The sequence below is a fragment of the Arachis stenosperma genome, chromosome 9 (assembly GCF_014773155.1).
Source record: "Arachis stenosperma cultivar V10309 chromosome 9, arast.V10309.gnm1.PFL2, whole genome shotgun sequence".
Taxonomy (NCBI): Eukaryota; Viridiplantae; Streptophyta; class Magnoliopsida; order Fabales; family Fabaceae; genus Arachis; species Arachis stenosperma.
Genome location: NC_080385.1, coordinates 1,300,039 through 1,321,725, shown reverse-complemented (window position 1 = coordinate 1,321,725; position 21,687 = coordinate 1,300,039). Strand labels below are relative to the sequence as shown.

At 26.3% G+C, this 21,687-nt stretch overlaps 1 protein-coding gene across 1 annotated transcript; it reads right to left on the bottom strand.

Annotated features, from left to right (window-relative positions):
- Positions 1-14,134: 14,134 nt before the first annotated feature.
- On the bottom strand, positions 14,135-15,729 carry LOC130948275 (pseudo histidine-containing phosphotransfer protein 6-like). Its single transcript, XM_057876988.1, has 4 exons — positions 15,643-15,729; positions 15,109-15,383; positions 14,290-14,362; positions 14,135-14,191 (listed from the first exon to the last, which is right to left on the bottom strand). The coding sequence occupies exons 1-4, from the start codon at positions 15,709-15,711 to the stop codon at positions 14,135-14,137; spliced, it is 474 nt and encodes a 157-aa protein (XP_057732971.1). The 5' UTR covers positions 15,712-15,729.
- Positions 15,730-21,687: the final 5,958 nt, after the last annotated feature.

Sequence of the window (21,687 nt, the reverse complement as noted above, 5' to 3'; positions counted from 1 at the left end):
AAAGATCTTTACATTCTAGTGAGAACTCTTCTCTATCTCTTGCGGAATAAGGAATTTTATTTGGAACATTTATCTCTTTTGTGGGATCTTTTAATTTAATGCTTACTAATTCGTTATTTGTATTTTTAATATCTAAAGGATTTTCAGCACAAATTTCATTCAAAAGTTCTTCTATCTTTATTTCAAGATTATTTTTTGGAATATTTATCTGAAAGTATAGATTTAAATAACATGTTTCTAATATAGAAAATATTTTAAATTTTAAGATCTTATCTATAGTAGTAGTTGGTATTTTTATACGTTTTGATTTTTGATTTATTGAAGAATCGTGTGGAGCTTTTAAAACTATATATGTTAATTCTTGAATGAATGGATGATATAGCTTTAAAAAGTTATTTCCTATGATAAAATCCATTCTAGAATCTAACATATATATAGATGGAACAATGAATCTATAATTTTGAATAAAAATTTCAACCATTTCTGCTTTTTGGTCAATTTTATGTATTGATTTGTCAGCTATTCTAACTCTTAATGGTTTCTTTAATTTTTTCCAATCAAGTTTTATATTTGAACTAGCAAAACATTGTGTTGCTCCAGAATCTATGAAAGCATTTATAAATTTTTCTGTTATTTTTATAGTAATAAATGTAGCATTATTACTCAGTCTCTGAGTCTGTTTCTGAGACATATTCAAAAATGTAGTCTAAGTTATCATCAGATTCTTCTAATGGTTCCATGAAACAAGACTTAGCAATTTCTATTTGTTTAGTAAGATCCTTTTTATCCTTCTTTTTTGGGCATTCATTTGCGTAGTGTCCTTCTTCTTGGCAATACCAACATTTACAATTTTCTTTTTTATTCGGGCAATAGTTATTTCTTTGTCTTTTGTTTTTATTGTTATTTTCTTTCCTAAAATATCTCTTTTTTCTCCAGTTTGGATAGTATTTTCTTCTTCTAAATTGATATTTTCTTTTTCTTTGAAAATTTTTATTAAGACCATATTTTTGAGGTATTTCTTCATTATCGTGACAGCAAATTCTAATTATATTTGCAAATCTTTTTTGAGTTGCTTCTTGCATACAACGTTCTTTTATTTCCTCTCTTATTGCAGAGGTTGCTCCACCAAAATTATTTTCAATTGTTCCTCTATTTATTTCTCTTATAAATCTTCCCATTATAAATTCATTAGCAGGATATGAAAGTTTTGTTATATACATATTGAGATAATGATTTTTATCTTCTTCTTTTAATTTGTAATAATGTATTCTATATTCACATATATAAGACTCCACATTACATAAATCATATATCTGAATATTAGCTAAATGGTTTTTTGCTTCTTGATATTCTTTATTATAGACTTCTTGTCTATGATCTATAATATTTTTTCCAAAAAATTCTTTATATAGAATCATCATTATATATAATATCTTATCATAAGCTGTTGTTTTTGTTTCTAATTCTTCTATTATTTGGTTTTCTATTGATGTCATATAATCTCTTATAGTTCCTTTAGTATGAAATCCTATCTAATTCCAAATGTCTCTTCCAGACAATTCACTAAGTTTTGGATTAGTAAAGGCTTCTAATAAGAAGGAATTCAACCAGTTTTCGAAAATTTCTTTTTCGTTCTTTTTGCAGTCTAAATCGAGCATTCTTTCTCCTTCCATTTCCTGGATTTTAGGAACGTATTTTGATGGTATTTTTGTATATTTTGAATCTTTATTTATAAATCCTTTTTTAAAAGCATAATTATCAAAACCTGTTTTCCATTTAAATTGGGATTGATTATCCTTAGATGTTCCAGCTTCATTTTTTACTTGTATTGGAATTGTTGGTTCTTCGTCACTTGAATAGTCTAGAATGTGTTCTTCATTTTCTATATTTTCATCATTTACTAATTCTTCTTCTATTTGAAAACCATGTTCCATAATATTATTTTCTTGAGCCATTTTTAATTGTTTAAAAAGCATTGTAACTTCTTCTAACTTTTCTTCAATATTCATAATTTCAATGGTGGTTTTACTTTTAAGTCAGTTATGTTGATTATATTTTGAAATTTTTCTTCTTTGGGATTCTCTTTTTCCTTATTTCTTTGAAATTTTATAGATACTAATATTTCTTCAAGCATATCTACTATAGAATTTAATTGTGGGTTAAAAGTATGATGAAGATGTGGGGAATCATTTCCATGGTAGCATTTTTTAGAAATTCCATGTGAAAAATAAGTTTTTTCAGGTTTTTGAAGTCCCTCAATAAAACTTATAGTAAAATAAAGATTTTGAGAAAAATCATTTTGTATTGATTTTAAGAATTCAGTGTCATTACAATTAACATTGGTTAAAATCATTAATTTTTGATCTATTAATTTTGATAATTTAATTATTTCTTTTCTTAAATCTTCTAATTTACTTTTTTCCATTAGGTGACGCTTTTCTTTGTGAAGGGGTACGGTTTTAAGTTAAAAGTGTGGTTTTAGAATGTGTGGTTTAGATTTTGCCACATAAGCACATCTTTAAAACAACATCTTTACCATATATTTCACCTTATATATATACCTTGAAGGAGAAAATAACCATATTTTATTATTTAATCATAACTGTTTAAGCAAGCTATACAAAATTTACAGAATTAAGTTAGTCAGGCTTTGGGACCCACAATAGAGAAATATGAAATTAGATAAGCAATTTAGATGAAGTTTGGTTTACAACCCAAAATATTTTCCTAACTTCTCCAAAACTTGAAATATAACTACCATTACTATAAAATTAGAAGATCTTCACTATCCAAATTAAATGATAGGGACATGTAAATAACTTAAAGAGTTCGGTTCCAACCTTTCACTATCCAAGAGAACACATACATTTTAAGTTGAAAAAATTTAGGGATAAGCAATTTTTATATTTTGTGATCAGCACTTGATTATAGAAAAAAAAGTAAGTAATTTCTCATAATTAGATATAATCTCACACTATTAAATATATTATTAATGGCCAATTAATAATTATAAAACATAAAAATTGTTGTCCTCTAACACTCTTCTTTTAAATTATAGGCTTTGAAATAATTAATTACGTTATATATATGAATAGTCTTTGTGTTTGGTTTTCATTTTACTTTTCCAAAATTACTTGTGAATTTGGTTGGCGTTATGTTTGGTCACCTAAAGTTGAGAGTTACATTACATACTCCCCCATTTTCTGGAAATTAAATTTTTGTTTGGCCATTATATATATGGAATAGAGAGAGGAAGGTGTATTTTAGTATTCTATGTTATTGTAACTATAATGGCTATAATATTTTAAAAAATATTAATAAAATTAAATTAAAAATAAAAAAGCAATATTAATAAGTATTAAAAATTAAGCTATATTAATATTATTATATTACATAAAAAGAATCAATCATATCAAATTATTTATAAAATTAACAATTAACTAATTCATTGTCTCTCTTCATTTTTCTATCTTGATTTTAAATTTTTGACTGATTGCAAGTGTGGTTGAAGAATAAAAAAATTCGTGATGTGTATTTCAACAATATGTCTCATCAACCTGAAGTAAAATTTTGCATTAGACCTCATCAGTTTGTCATCGAAAATTTCAAAAAACGTCGCAGCGATATCTTATTACTTTAGCTATCACAATTTATTAGCACTATATTACAAGAATAAATGATTATTCAATCTAACTACTGGATCAAATGTTTAATCGTAGTTTAATTGGAATAATCGAATTATAATAAAATAGCACATAAAATATAAATAAACATACAAAACATAATTATATTCTAATATAAATCTTAAAATCTCATCCAAATAAAAAATTATACACCAGACAAAGTGTTATATAATCTCATCCAAGTTCGCACAAGTCAAATAATAAAAGAAATATCCAAACAAGATTAATAAGTAGGCAATAATTAGTATACAAATAAATAACAACTAGAACAATAATAAATAGGCAGCAAGAACAATAATAGCTAGACAAATAAATTCAATAACTACATAGCAAAAAGTTTAAAAACACCTAACAAATAGCAAAAGAATTATTTGTAAGAACTGAACAATTATTAACAAGAAATTTAACAAATTAACAAGAATAATGACAGTAACAACAACAATTACTAACAAATTAATAAGAACCATAACAGCAATAATTACGAGAACTGAACAAGTGAAAAATTAAAGCAATCAAGAACAATAATAACAAATAAATTTAATAACTACAAGAACTGAACATCTATGCAACAACATAACAACTAACAAGAAGAATCAGCAACAAGAAGAGCAACTAATCAAGAGGACCTCACAGACGAGAGGCAGAAGACGACGACAGAACTCGGAGAGTGGCAGACAGAAGAACTCGCAACTTCAAGCTCCGAGAGAGGAAGGAGACGCACCATCGAAGAGGGCAAAAAGGAGTTATGATTTTTTATTAAAAAAAAAAAAAACAAGATGGAATAGGAAGAGGGATGAGGGCAACCTACCTGAACGACGGAGGAGAGATACAACTCTGGCAACAGAGGGAGCGGCAGCAGCAACTCTTTCAACGGTGACGGATACAAAGGATGCAGCTCCATTTGAGCAACGAAACACGATACGGACGACTTGACACAGATTTTGGAGAAGAATGGAGGTGGACAGCATTAGTGGAAGGTGGCTGAAGGGGCAGCCGGAGGTAGTTGCAGGGGAGAGAGAAAATTGGTCTCGAAAGTGAGGGGAGAAGGTCGTGAATGAATTTAGATCAGGTTTACCGTCAGATTTATCGGCGGATAAATTCGACAGTAATGCATTGCGTATGACCAAAATGCAGCGTTTCATTAATTGAGCTTTACCAGTGGATAAATCCGACGAAACTCCCACGGTAATTTTGATGACAATTTTCTTTGTTTTCTCTTCAATTATATATTATCGACGAATTTACCGTGGAAAAATGAAATCTGACGATAACCTTTTTATCTGACGTATTTATCGTCAAATTCGCCGATAAATTTGCCAGTAAACTCGACGCTAATGTCCGATGCTAAATTCAACGAAATTCAGCATTTTTCTTATATATATATATATATATATAAGAGATGAACACTTTTTTTTAAGTTTGTTTATCTTATAAAATTTTTATAAATATGTGAAAAAAAATTGAAGTAAAAGAAATCTTTTTTACTTAAAAAGAAAAACAAACGCACTTATATTACGATCATATAACAATATTAATTAGGTGATGAATTTTGCTTTCTACTAGAATCCAATCCAAGAAATCCTATGCCATACTAAAAGGAAGTCCCAATAGTAAACCCGTTCGTGTGGGTATGAAAATGAAAAAGGAAGAATATTGCATGCATGGGAAAGACTTCATTCACATGGGGAATGGAAAATTAAAGAGAATAAATTCCTTTCTAATATCGAATACAAAATGTTGCCTTTTATCTTTGTAAAATATGTATTTTAATTTTATATGTTGGAGCATGGACAACCATAATATATAATTCAATGCAAGTCAAAAAGAAACCAAAGCAATCTCAATTGGTGGGCTTCTCATTAATTTCCAAACTCATATTCACGTGTCGCATTTTCTTTTTTAAGTAGTAAACTAAAAGTTTGGGTTAATTTGATATGAAAAAAGTCATCATGGTATTAAGACTAAATTGTGACCTCTAAACTCTCGAATATGTCGGGAAATTTTTATGCGATTACACCTATCAATGATGGTTTAATAGCAATCTCGTATAAACTCTAGAAACTAGATAATCGTAAATTAATAATGTTTAGAAGACAATAAAAAATTTATTCAAATAATCTAAATTTATATTATTAAGTATTTATTAATTATCGTTAAAATTAATAAATAATAAAATAAATTTAGATTTTTTAAATAAATTTTTTATTATTTTTTTAATATTATCGATAATAAATAAATAAATAGAAGTTAATATTAAATAATGAATGTAGTGGTTAATAGAAGATTATGGTGATGATTGATTACGTAACATAACTTTCGATATATAGAAGATCAAGGGAATAGAGTAATTTAGGCAATTTTGTTGGTTATATATAGTTACGGCTCAGCTAGTTATTGTGACAATAAAAGAAATATCAGGGGTTAACACTTTTATTAACATTAGGCAACACTTGATTAATGTTTTATTTTTATATTATTAGAATTTAGAATTTAAATTTAAAATTTAGTATTTATTATTTAAAATGTTGGTTTAATATTGTTAAAAATAATAAATTTTGTTGGCTATATATTATTACTTATTATGACAATTCAATTTTTAGATTGAATTTAAAATAGTGGTAGATCTATGAATTTTTTTTAGGTTGTGTTTGGAAGGAAGATTGAGATTGAAAAACAGATATTAGAAGACAGAAATAGGAAGATAGAAAAAACAGAAACTAAATTAAATATTTATATTGTATTTAGTGTAAAGTATACAAGGCTAAATTATATCATAACATCCTATTTTGTTTAAAATAAATATAAAGACCGAAATGAATAAAATTACTTAAATAACCTTGTTAATTAAACCTTAATATATCATCATCATCATCATCAGAATTAGCCTCACCTCAAAACTCAAGGAGAGTTATTGTAGGACCATATCAAAATGGCAGACAGGGACTCTTGCAGTGGCAGTTCTAATGGCAGCAATCCTTTTCTCTCTAACAATGGCGGTGACGACAATAATGACTCCTTGGACCATCGCCTCTTCTTTCGCTTTCCTCTGCGAACTCTCCCTCTCTTTTCTCGATCCATGTCTCTCTCCTTCCTGAGCCGAACTCACTCATTCTTTACAGCCACAATAGTAGACACCGACGCGCGGCAGTTCTCCCTCTATTGGCGATCTATTTTCTTTCTACTCTCTCATTCTCTATGTCTTAAATTCTTTCACTTGGGTAGTATGGTGAGGTTGGAGAAACAAAGATGGAGAAGGGTAGAATGAAAATTCAAATAGAAGTGTTATTAAAGTTTAAGGTTCTATTTTTTTAATTTTGAATTTTGTGTGTCTTCACTTTTTAAAAGTATTGAAATTTTAATTTTTTAGTCAACAAAATATAATATTAAATTTCAATTTTTCAATCTCAATTCCAAACTCAAAAAACAAACGCTACCTTAATACTGTACATGATCTAAATCATATAACTACGTATGATCATGTCTATCTCTCACACGAATCTATTTAAATTCTCTCTAATATATAACACGTATGATCATATATATGTTATTTATTTTTAACTATATTTTTACAATTCTTAAATTATTAATAATTTAAATATTGAAATCTCTTACAAGTAGGTACCAGGAATAAAGAGATCTAATGTTTCTTATAAATTTATTTTCTACGAGTGGAAGTAATCGTAATCTCACATCACGAACACATGTATATCATTCTAGATTTTATTTTGTTTCATTGTTTATTAATGAGTTGCTCTAAGTCCATGATATCTGAGTCTATACTATACCTTGGGTAATTCTATTATTATTATTATTATTATAAAAACTTTAACATTTGGTTTCTCAATTACAACCAAACTCACATTTTTTCAGTTGAACATATTATTTTTTTATTTTCAAATATTTTCAAATAGCTATTAGCATATTGGTATATGTACTCACATAGGACAATCACATTGGTGCACGTATATATATTAATTTTAGTGGCCATATTAAATGCACATATATATGATCATTTAACATATTTGTTTCAAGAAGCTAAGCAACTTTCCAATGCCAATCGTTTCGTTCATGCACTATTTAGTAATAAGAACTCATTGCGTGTGTTATTTGCACAATTCACACTCCAACGTGTTCACTTCATATTTGACAATACTTTTAACTTTTTGGAGAATTAGAATAATAACCATGAGTCCATGACTATATATAAAATGCATCTTCATTCATTGATCTTTCGGCAAACTTTGGCCAATAGTAATTGTTCCGTCCTAAATGTGCCAAGGTTTGTAGTTTTCAGTCGAACATCTGGATTCTTGGTCGAGCTATACGTCGTCCAGGTACAAATATATGGTTTTAATCTCGATTTTCTGAAACATCGCGGCAAGAACACCTGTACAAAACACTCCAACGTTCAAGTAAGTATATGAGTGATAAAAAATGATAATAATAAAATCAGAGTGAGTTATATGACCTGTCCTTATGGGTTTATTCGACTTAGATTTATAGGTGGGTGTTGTATTGGTTTTGATTTATTTTTTCTGATATGCTTGGTGAAGGCTGTTGTTAGTATCTTTGACCTGTGTAGAATCAGGAATGAGTTTGAGTAGTGTAGTCCGTTGTGAATAACAGTTTAGGAGATAATATGGTTGCGATCAATGACGTGTTTTTGCTTGTCTCCGAATTTTTAGGTCGGATCAAACTTGAGTTCTTGGTTCCGAATATAAGGGGTACACGTCAGTAACTATTATGCTTTAAATGAGACTGAATATGTAACATTATGACAAAAAAAAATACCAGTTAAAAATTTCATTGTGGACACAAAATTTTGCTACTTCAAAAAAGCTCTTATTATATATGATTAGTCTTTAAAAATTAAAATAAAGCATCATCTATGAAGTTAAGAAGTTGCCATTTCATTGTTAAAATTTGGTGAAGCTAATAATCTACATTTTGGTGGGGTTGGTATTTGGTAATAGGCCAACTTAATTGAAAACACCAACTACTTTAATCATCCATAATGTAAGAGATAAAAAAATAACAAAAACTTATTTTATTTAGCATTTATTAATTGTCACAATAATTAATAAATATTAAATAAGATAAGTTATGACTATTTTTTTTATTAATTTTCTTTGTTTAATAAACATTTCGCTTAATCATTGTGTGGTTTTGTAAAGTTTCTATTATCTCGGACCAAAAACAATAATTCACTATCTATTATTCTATTATCATTGTCATCTCAGTATTATTCATGTGAAACCAATTTTTTCCTTGTTTTCTCGCAATTAAGAGCATGGCTAATTTCTGTTTTAAGAACTTTTAGAAGAAAAAAAAAGTTAAAAATAAAGAATTTTTACTTTTGGTTTTTCATTTTTATAAAATAAAAAAAAAAAAACTAGAAATCATATCAATCAAACCCGGTTTAATAACTTCTATTGTCAGCTGAAATTATTGATGGACTAAGTGGGAGTTTGTTTCAAAGAAATTTTTCGAAAATTGTCCATGAAAATATATTATTACCATGTTCTTTTGAAATTTTAAAATCTAATTCGTAGAATAAAAAATTAAGATATAAAATTACCGATATATTCCTCAATTAGTAATATATATAATTTTTTTGTCAAAGAGCTCATCCATTTATTGATTCTGGGTAATTTTGAAGATTAAGAATCTAGCTAGTCCTGAAAATATATAATAAAACAAACGTATTTTAATTTGTTCTTAAGAATATTAAAATAATTTCCAACCATTTATAGCACTAAACAATTTTTTTTATAATACTCAGGTATAATATTTTCAAACATAATATATTCGGAGAATATAATTCCTTCAAATATGTTTCATAACCTTGAAACAAACGCTCACTAAAAATATTTGTTCTCTCATTTTTTCGCTTTATTATCCAAAACATTTTTAAAATAGTCAATTTGTTTAATATTCTTATTGAGTTTTGATATTTTAGTTTTTCTTTTTTAAGTTTTTGCTTAATGAATTGTACATGCCTTATCTTTCTTTCCAATCTTACATAATCAATATGGCCCAAAATCTAGTTGTTTTTTTGTCGTGTTTGATGAATTGGAAATTGGGCTTACTTTATCATATCTCTATTGTATATCTATTAATTAATTAATTATCCATTTTTAAATAAGAAAATATGTTAAAAAATTAGTTGAAAGTATTGAAAAATAAAAAAATGGAAAATAAATTTACAAAGTTACCGTTAGTATTAATAGTAGTAGTATTTTAGAAAAAAATAGTTTAACAAAATTGACAAATAGTTTATTAAAAAAATTAATCTTATCTAAATCCACTAAATAGGTAATTATTTGTGAAAAAAAATAATTATTTTATACCGAAAGAAATGGAGAAGTACTTCCTCCAATATCAATAATTAAGGCATGTTTAGTTCTCATTTTATTTTTTTCGGTATTTATTATGTTTTTATAATTTTATAAAATAAATAAAATTTTATTTATAATTTTTTTTCTTTTACAAGATTCTAATTCATCTTGTCTTTTTTTATTAACTTAAATATTTAAAAAAAATAATTTTATGACATGATATCAAAATTTTATATTCAAAAGATCGAGAATTTAATTTTTGATGAATTCCAACAAAAAAAAATAGCATAAGATAAATAAAAAAAAGAAAAAAATACCTATATAAAAATCAAACAAATGTAAAAAAAATACTTGTTTGAGAGAAAATATTAGAAACATAATTATTTATATTATATTTTTTTATTATTAAAAAAATATAAATCAAATATACTCTGAATATATCCAATTTCAAAATATCACTTTTATTAATAAATTTTTTTTATTTTCTACGACATCTTTTAACCCAATAAACCAAAGACTAATTTATCGCGATAATAAACTCTATTTAAAAATTTATCATTGGTTAATAAATTACTTTTACTAATAACTTATTGGAAGTATTTTAAGTGCATCGGGAGTACCGGTGTACCAGTTGTTTTAACCGTTGATCTGAATTATAAAAAATATATATAATATATATTAATTAAAATCAACGGTTAAAACAACTGGTGCACCGGTGCTCCCTGGTGCACTTGAAATGTTTCCTAACTTATTTATTCACTATCCAACACTTCAAGTGCAATTAGGATTGGTATTTTTCACTTACCCATTTGATAAAATAAACAAATTTCAAGTCTCCCAATATCTAGCTAGCTACAACAAATTCAAATTGAGTGCTTTAATCATGTGAAAATCCACTGATACAATACAATACAATGCAGCTATAGTATGCTAACTCCTAAGTCTATTAATTAAATTATTTAATTAATAAATGAAGATGCATATATAGACCACACAGAATGTTCACTGTAGATTGAGATGGACGAGACATATGGTGCTTGGTTCAGTGCAGCCGCATTGTAATATTATTCTAATTTCTAAGTCACACTTTGCACTTTACACTGAAACACACCCTTAGAATAGCCTCTGAACCCTGCTTTGAATTTCCTGTACTTTGGTCAACATTTTGACTATGTTACAACATCATATCATATCAATTTCCCTCAGCTTTAAATAACCAGTCTTTTATATTTCTGCTCTTTCCACTGAATATATATAGTTACTTTCTCAAATATTTTTACTTCTGTAGTACGTAGTTTTGCATAAATTAATATATATTAAGTAATATAGGATTTTTTTATTTAAATTAAATAAATATAATAAAAAAAATTTAAAAATTGAATACATCTCAAATACTCAGATCCTAATTTATATCAGAAGAGTTAAATAGAATTTTAGTATCCGAGATATATGCATAAATAGAATATGAGTTCAATACTCGAGATATACACAATATGCGAATTGGTGAATAAGTATTTTTTATCCAATTTAATTCAGTAATACACATAAACAATCAAATTAATTTTTACAAGAATTTAAATTATATATTATTTTTAAGTCTTCAAAAATTAATCTCTTCATATAGATTGACCTATGTTTATTTTGAAAAAAAAAAGAATTAATTTGTCCTATAATAATATTTATATATTTAATATGAATAATTCTCAAAAAATTTTAGAATAACAAAAATTTGTTAAGAATGAAAATATTCGATCTATAATTTGTTGGAGACAAATTTAGATACTTATTTTATTTTTATTAGGAAATTAGATTTAATTAACTTTTTGTCATATACAAGTTTATATATTTAATTAATTATATTTAAGCCAAAAAAAAATTGTTCATATAAATGAAAGCTACTATATTAAGTAAAAAAAAGATTAACTATCATTTTTAAATTAACTTTTATGGGTGAAATAATAATTCTATACAATTCTAAAAATATTTACAAGAATATATAATATCTTTCATGACTTTTTCAACCAACAAGCTAAGAAGAATTGTTCATGAGGTCATAGCTTGTTTTCTACTGAAAACTAGAATAAATCATCTTATTGCTCACTTCCAATTGATGATAAGAGCTGCAAGATAAAGATATGAATAAATAATATATGTGACCAATGGTTAACTAGCTACGCCAATATAATATAGGAAGAGTTTTAAGTGTATCGAAAACATCGATATTTCAGTTGTTTTAACCATTGATCTGAATCATAAAAAATATATAATATATATTAATTAAAATCAACGGTTAAAACAACTAGAATACTGATATTCTCGGTACACTTAAATTTTTTCCTAATATATATATATATATATATATATATATATATACATGGTTTTAAATTTTGAACACATATACATATAAATACAGAAAGTGCAGTCACTTTGAACATTTTTTGACTGACCAAGATAGAGAGATAAATTAATTAATTAATTAGATTCTCCATGGTAGTATGTAAATAAATAGCTTAGTATAGCTTTGGAAAATGTAGTTATAATGCAAATATATATGCAAAACTAAGCTAATTAATTAAATAGGTTCCATTGTTTGGTACTTGCAGCTGTTGCAAGAGAAAGGGAAAGAAAAAAGGAGCAAATGGATTCTCTCTAACCTTTTGCTATGTAACACAACTAGCTAGAATGATTGACATGACTCAGTTTTCGATCCATGCATGGTACCGTGTGGTGTGTTAGACTTCTCTTTTATGGAAAGAGAATCTCTTTAGGACCAAGTAAAATTCTTATTAGGTTATATTTCATATGTTTTTTTAATTTTTATTTTTTTTTTCGTTTTTAGAATTTTATATAAAAAAGGGGCAAATAGCAAAATTAATGAAATTTTATTGTATATTTTTATCTCTTATTTTAATTTTTTTATAAAATTTTGATAACACTAGAAGTAAAAATGAAAACATAAACTTACTAAACGACTATTTTTTTTTTATAGAAGTAAAACAAATCAGCGATATGTTTACATATTGTAATTTTTTATATTTTTTAAATTTGTAAAAATACATAAATTAAAGACTTTAATTTTTGTATCTAATTTTTTCGAAATAGAAATTGGACAGTCTAATTTCAAAAATCAAAAGATTCGATTTTTATATTCTACAAATTTAAAAAGTACAAAAATTGAAAAAATCGATTTTTTTACCTTAATTACATTTAATATTAACACCCAACAGTTTATACTCCAAAAAATTTTATTTTTAACCGAATATCAAAAATAAAAAGTGAATTTAATTTATGTATAATGAATTTAATTTATAGTAATTGCTATGGTATCTAAAAGTGTTTGTCTAACTTATTAAAAAGAATTAAAAATTAATAGTTAATTTTAAAAATATAAAAATAAATAATTATTAAATATTCAAAAATTATTATAAGAAGTAAATTAGACAAAAATTAAACATCAGATTATAAACACCATAGAATTCACCTTAATTTATTTGTTCTTTTATTATGATTTGATATGAATATATTATTTTGTTTGCCAATTTCGCTATAGTATAATATTAGTAGTGATCACGGGTTTAATTACTACAAACTTTATGAGTAATATGTGTAATGTTAACAATCCACGTATACCATCTAAAAATTGAAAAAGAAATCTATTTTGGTTCCCTTGATTGGTCCATGAATATATATCTAGCTAAGATACAAAGCAGAGCATAGTTTCTATAAATAGAAAACATGTAAAGACTACCAACTTTCATTAAAGTTAACATGCTTAAAGCGAAGCATATATGTAGTGGATAATAGCACGATAGATTCTAGGTACTACATACGTTCATTCATGAGATCAATGAGAGAATTCAAAATGCCAAATTAAAGTTGGTGATATTTGATTTAACCCTTTTTCCTATTCCCTACTAACCAACTATAAAAGTTTTGTGTGACTTGGTTTCTCTAAAATCGGAAAGACATGCCTTTCACGGTTTTACCATTACAAAGTAACAAAACCATATGCATGGGAATGGAAAAAAAAAATAAAAAAGGAAAAAAGAAAAGAAAAGAAAAGAAAAAAGTCCTAGTTTGAATCCAATTATATCCCTTCTTTGATTTGCTTTGTTAATTATTCTGCACCGGGTACCTCACTCCTGCTGCCAATGCACGTTGCTGTTCAATCTGTTCATTAATTAATATTATTATTACCATCAAATTTACTTTAGTGTACAATAATTTAATTTAATAGAAGTTATTAATAGAGTGCAACTTTAATTTACTTGGAATAATTCATGTAATTTGTTCTTGAGATAGCAATATTCATGCTCAAGCATCTCCAGCGCTCGCAAACATCTGCAATAATCGGGTAAAGATTAATTATTATTAGACAATAATTATTAATTAAACCCTAATTAGATTAGCAGATTTCAGTTAAAATAAGAAAGCTTGGCAGGAACAAGTATTTAAAAAGGTGAAAATTCAAGTGCAGTCGACTTCACGTGAAGTTAATAATAGAGAATCGTTAGATGAAAATTTAATCAAATCAGTTAAATCATTTAACGACTCTCAACTATTAACTTTACGTAAAATTGACTGCACTTGAGTTTTCACCGTACAGAAATCATACATATATTTTCGGTATACATTTAAAATGATCTAAATTATTTTATTTTCATATTTTGTTAATATTTAGTATAACCAAAAAATAAAATTAAAACAATTCAAGAATAAAGAATAAGTTTAAAAATTTTCAAAGAAAAATATTAGAGATAAAAAATGTTGCCAATAATGAATTATATGGGTGAAATGATTCCTTCTAGTTAGCATGCATAAAAAATTATGATTTAAGTTATTCAATTTATGCATGAAAAGCAATTTAGACAAAAAATTGTATACTAATTTCTTTGTTTTAAAATAACTGCCATTTAGATACATACATTGAATGCATTAAGGAAAAAAAAGTCAAAACAATGATTATTTTGACTTGAAAAAAATACTAGAATATATGATGAAGTAATGATAAGAGTTGATAGAGAAATGTTGAAATTGAGGATGTAATTAACTAATTAATTAATTAATTAATTAATTAACTAACTAACCCAGAGCGGTTACTGTGATCAGTGGCAGCACGAAAGGCAAGACAAACATTGGTGACTCTCTTGGCGCCAATGCTTGAGCTGCTTCCCATTAACTGATTCAAATGGATTCCCATTTTCTTGTAATCTGAAAACTCTCTTTCCATTAACAACCCTCTCAGATTCCTTAGAAGCTTTTCCGATTCATGAAAGTAAATGTTCACTACTTCGGAGACAAAGTTTGGAGACGTCTCATCCTGCAACTGCTGAAGCTGCAAGAATTGCTCATCCAACACTCCCTGTTCATCATGCATTATAATTTAATAAATAGAATTTTTAATGTATTTAAAAATACATTGTTAGTAATACTTTAAATACTTAAATTATTAAATAAAAATATATCTAATAATTTTTTTAAAAGAATTTTAATCCAAAAAAAATAACATTAAATGATTTTAGGTAGAAATTCAGGTTAAGTTAACTTCATTGATAATTGAGAGATGTTAGAACTCTCGACTATTAACTTTACGTGAAATTAGCTGCTCATAAAAATAGTACCTGGTGGAAGAGAAAAGCAAGAAGACGGTTCATGTCGGCCCACAGGAGGTCCGCACCCAAACCAAGCATCCAGAGAGGGAGACCCGTTTTGGCTGACGATCAATTCACTCAACACAACACCAAAGTAAAGAAATCGTCACACTTTATATTATTGATTATAAGAGTGACAATGAAGAAGGAGGAAGAGAAAAAAAAGGGTTTGAAAAAAATTGTTAATTAAGAGTGGAACGAACACTACACAAAGAGCAAAGCCAAAGGTGTGTTTGTTGGAAAAGAAAGGTGTTTGTGTTTGCCGCGGGAATGCCACTCTTATTTAAAGCCTTCAATTTCACCACATTAATTATTCTTCTCTTTCTTCCATTAATTTATCGATTTCCTAAACACAATGGTAATAAATACAACTATCTTCTACTCAAGTTAAGCTAAAATTATTTTTAATAATTGAATTTTAATTTTTTTTATATCATATCAAAAGTTAATAAAAAATATATAATTATTTATTTATTTATTCTTAATTTCCTTTTAAAATAGTAAGTATTTAATACTAGTAGTATGTAGCTATAGTAATAAGTGAAATTTGGATCTTCTAAGTTTTGAATTTTACTTTAAAGAGTAAGGTGTAATTTCTCACTATTTATTTTATAGGTAAAATCTTAAAAATCTTTATTCTCTAAAATAAAAATTTAAAATTTAAAATATCTAAATTCTAATAAGTGAATGAAAAAGAGTAAATAAATTAGTACGGAATAAAATAATTAATAATAACATTTTTAATTTAATCTCACCCAAACTTAACTTTATTGGAGATAAATTTTAATCATTTTATTAATTTATGTTCATGTTATGGCTGAATATATTTGAGATTTTAGTTATTAATTAAACTATTTAACTAACATGTGTGTTAAAGATACATGATAAATTTATTGTTATTAAAAAATTTTAAATATTTTTATTTAATAAATATTAAATAAATGTATTAAAAATTTAAATTTTAATATTTTTAATAAAAAAATTTTAATTTATAAATTTAATATATATTCTTAAAGCATAAGATAGATAAACTCTTAATTAAATAAGGCTATTTTAGTAGATACATTTGTAATTGAAGCTTGTTTTTTAGTTTCTTAATCAAATTGAATAAGCCTAGTTCGATTTACATAGTAACTATAACAATTTTTGATTTGGATAATCTGTGTAATTTAAAATTGTATTTGATTTATTTCTATGTTTTACTCTTAACATAATTATTTTAAAGTAAATTTTAAATGTGTTTGTTAACAACATCTAAAAGAAAATACTTTTTAAAATTTATTTAAAAAATTTCTCAATACATTAAATATACCAAAAAAATAGTATTATACTTTGAAAATATGGCTTAAGTTAAAAAATAAAGATTTGAATTTTTTAAAATTTTTTTTATAAAAATAAAATATGATCTCTTACTGTTTATTTATTTTATAAATGAGACAAAAAAAATATAAAAAAATTATTTAAATATAAAAAATTATATTTTATTTTTTAAAATAAAAATTTAAAATTTAAATAATCGAAATTCAAAAATAAATGTGGAAAATGGTGGATGGGCGTGCACGCAGGTGTTGTTGTGTGGGATATCGAGGTGAATGTGGGATATCTGCCGGACCATCCTACATATCACCTGGTGACCTGCTGTTCCCTTCTCCGGTCACTTCGCATGCGCCTGCCCTTGACAGCTCTGTGCGCCGCTGCTGCCTCTCCTCCCCCGACAACTCCCTGCAGCCGGTAACCTGTCAGTCTCCCACCACTCCCCATCCTTCCCACCTTATGTTCACCACTCCCCCAATATGTTTACCCTGCACACTACAATACTTGTAGAATTTACATCCTCTTTTATAATTTAATTTACTACTATTATATTGCTACATAATTAAGCTTAAGTTTAAATTTCACATGCTAATAAGTATAAAAAATTTATATAAATAAATAACTAATTATATATTACTGCATTAATCAATAAAAATTATCTAAATATATAAATCTAATAAAATATTTTTATATTGTAACACAGCATTTTTAGTTTCTTACATGTATGATTCATTATTATTCACTCTTATTGTTGTTATTTTTTATTTTTAACTCTTTCCCGAGGAAGGAATGGTAATTAAAGTTAAAAAAGAAGAAATGGTGGTGCATTGAAGTCAGGGCTGAGAGGAGCAGAGGGAAGGGTTAACGCCCGTTGAACAAGGCCCTGTTCTGTGACTCAACTCAGTCACTTCAATTCAAAAAGCTTCTGCCCATGGTGGCCACGTGCTGCAATATGCTCCACTTCCACTTTTTTTTCTCTTTTCCAAACTTTTTAAATTCAATATCATTACATATTTGCTAAATTTATAAAAAAATATATTCAATACATACATATGATAATTTTTTTTAAATTTTTTTTACTAATAAAAGCAATCTTTACTTTTTGCTAAAACTGCACTTTTCAAAATAATATTATCCATACTATTATATACTACTAAAGTGATTTTAAAACTTTAGCTTTTATATAATTAATTTATTATTTTTCACAAAACTTTAATAATTATTGAATTAAAACTTCTTGATATTTTAAAAATTTATACAAATATATAAAAACTATTTAAAAAGTAACTATATTCACTCTAATAATATAGTAATGTATTATCTTGTGTTACTTCTAAAAATTCTAAATAAATGTCCAGTTATAATTGAATATAGGAATCAAAATTAATTATATAAAATTATTTTTATAAATTCTTTTTCAAAAAATATTTATTCTATTTTTCGAGTTATTATTATCAAGTACTCTTTCGTTTAATAGAGTTACTAGTTGAACAAAATAAATTAAGACATAGATAGTAGTAAATAATTTTAAATTTTAATATATTAAATATTACTAAATAATGCAAAATATAGTCAAGTATTTTTAACATGCTAAAATCTCCATAAACAATAATAATTCTTAACGTACATATTAAAAATTTTAGAATAGAAAAATAATTTGAAGTCTCAATTTATTCTCTTAATTTTTAAATAAAAAATTTTAATCTTTTTTTAATTTTTTATGCTTTCAAAAAGTATCATATATATTTAAATTTTTACTCATTTAATAATTAGAAGATAAATTAAAATGATAAATTAAGACTCCCAATTAATTATCAGTCATAAAAAGAATTTTGTTAGCTGGTGAGACATTTCTAAAGTATCCAAACTTGAGACAACTTTATGAATCTAGGGCAAAAACCTATATTTTTTTTTTCACTTTTTTGATACATTCAACTATTTTATTCCATGTCAAATTATACTTATTTTGACCACCCATAATTTGATGTTCTTATTCTCTAATGCATAAACTTTTCTTATTGATCCCTCTTAATTATGTATAAAGTGAGAACGTTTGCATGTTTTATTTTTTGTAAAATGATGAGAACCAGTCATTTTTAAAATAATAACTTCTATTGTGTATGAATTTTAATTAAAAAAAAATATATATATATATAGTTCACTTCCACCATTTACATAGAGTTATCTTACATTTTTAATTAAAAAAATAATCATATATCCTCCTTTATGTTATTGAAATAACCACATCTCTCTCCTTTCGAAATGTGTGGGTGTAGAACCAAAGGCACCTGATGAATCTGTAATGTGAATGGAGAAATTAAAGGAAGTGCTTGACAACAAGAAGAGTACAACACTTTTCAAAAGGATATATTCATATATCGATAATCGGGTACCCTACCAGAAACCTAGATAGCTCATAATATCTTGCTAATAATATTTTCATAAATTTATTTATATATATTGTTAACTTTTATGAATATAATTTTTATGCATTATTAGTAGAAAATAATATTGTATAGACAATTAATTGTGTATTATTATATCAATAAAAATAATTAAAATTAAAATTTATTATTTTAAAAATCGTCTAAATGTACCAGCTTCGTTAGATCGTCGTTTATATTAAAATTAAATTATATTCTAAAATAAAACATAATTTTACTGTATAAGTTAATAATTTTTTTTTGGATCTACCGTTTTATCATTATAATTAGTATGTAGATAGAATTGAGCTAAATGTGTTATAAATTGTTTTACAATAAATGTACAAATTATTAATGATTTTGTTTTTTATGATACACATTTTAATGATATTAACTAATTATAGACTAACTAATTTGAGTCAGATTAGTGGTTGCATTTAAATTTTATCTTCTTACATGAAGTAATTTATTGACAACAGAAAATCTTTAAATAGAATCTTGATTTACAACAAATTAATTCTTATTCTATGAGACTTAAAGATATCATCAAAGAAAAAAATAATAGTGGAAACTCAAGTGAAATCGACTTCACGTGAAGGTTATACTTGAGAGCCGTTAGATAATTTGACTGATTTGACTAAATTTTCATCCAACGGCTCTCGCGTATCAAATTCACGTGAAGTCGACTTTACCACAATTTCCACAAAAAATAATTACATATTATTATAATGAACTCACTATAGATCATATATAACAATAATGCGGAAGATGTCTTTAATTCAGTGAGACAATACATAATATTTGGTGTCTCATTGTCTAAGCTTCCTGTTATTTATATTTAGTTCCTATGTGATCCTGAAGTATAAAATGGTAATTATATTTCTTATATATAAGTTAATAATTCCATTACTGTTGCAGTAGAAGGTGTACACAATGCAAAAAGCTGTTTTTTATTAAGGATTATAAGGTGGCATGTGCTTTATGTTTTGGTGTCCATATATTTTGTCTATACTTATAAGGGTGTATTTGTAGTGGAATATTAGGAACAAGAACCTGTGATGTTTTCTTTCTTTGTTTCTTTATGTTCCTTCAGACCCTAATTTAATTTCAGACATTTATCAATTATTAAAAAGAAAATAAAAACGATATTCATTCTAAACATTAATAATGTTATCAAAATATTATAAACCCCAAACATACTTATTGATAGTAATAACATAAAGGGTGTTCCGGACATAATATATAAAGGTTTAATTTTATTAATAAATTATTTATATTTTTTTGGGTGGGTGATTTAAAGGGTACTAGCTACTTAAATTAGTAAAAATATAAATAAAAGTATGTATTGTTTGGACTTGTTTTTTAGAGCATTAGGTTTAAAAATAAATCTTCATAAGTCAAAGGCCCAGTGTTTTAAAAGAATATCGGAGAAGATGAAAGAGGTTCTTTCATGAGTCTCTAACATCTGATTCTAAAAAGATTTAGGTAAATATCTGGGAATTAACATCGATCATACCAGAGCTTCCAAAAAGACGGTTCAGGAGGTTATTAAAAAAATTTCGAAGAAGTTCTCCAGTTGAAAAGGATGCCTGCTGAATAAGGCAGGGAGGCTTTGTCTTGTTAAATCGGTTATGGCCGCTATCCCGGTTTATGAAATGCAAATTTCTCTTTTCCCGAAATATGCATGTAATAAAATTGATTCCTTAATAAGATAGTTCTTGTGGAAAGGCCAAGCGACCGGCAAAGGGTTGCCTCTAGTCAGGTGGGAGGTCACCATAACTCCTAAAAGGGCAGGAGGATTGGGTCTTAGGGATACTTCATGTGCTAATATGGTGCTTCTGGGAAAGTTGGTATAGGATTGTCTAAATAATATGAGAAGTTGTGGGTGCAGGTTCTGAAGCATAAATATCTCAGGAATCAATCTGGTATGAACGAAAATAGTAGAAATTCTTCGTCGGCTACCTGGAAGAACATTGTTAGTGCATATGAGTATCTCAAGGAAGGGTTTCATTGAAATATTGGGGATGTCTACAAATCAGTTTGGTATGATGAGTTGACTCCTTTTAGTAAGCTTTGCAACCTTGTTCCTTATGCACATATTTCTAAATCAGATTTCATAGTGGCTGACTTGTGGAAAGGGGTGTCTTGGGAGGTTGATAGTCTTACCACGCCTATTTCACATGAGATTAAGCAGTTTATTTGTGGTTTGAGATATTCTAGTTCGACTGAGTTGGACTCACAATGGGAGTGGTGGTCTGCAGCAACAAAAAAATATAGT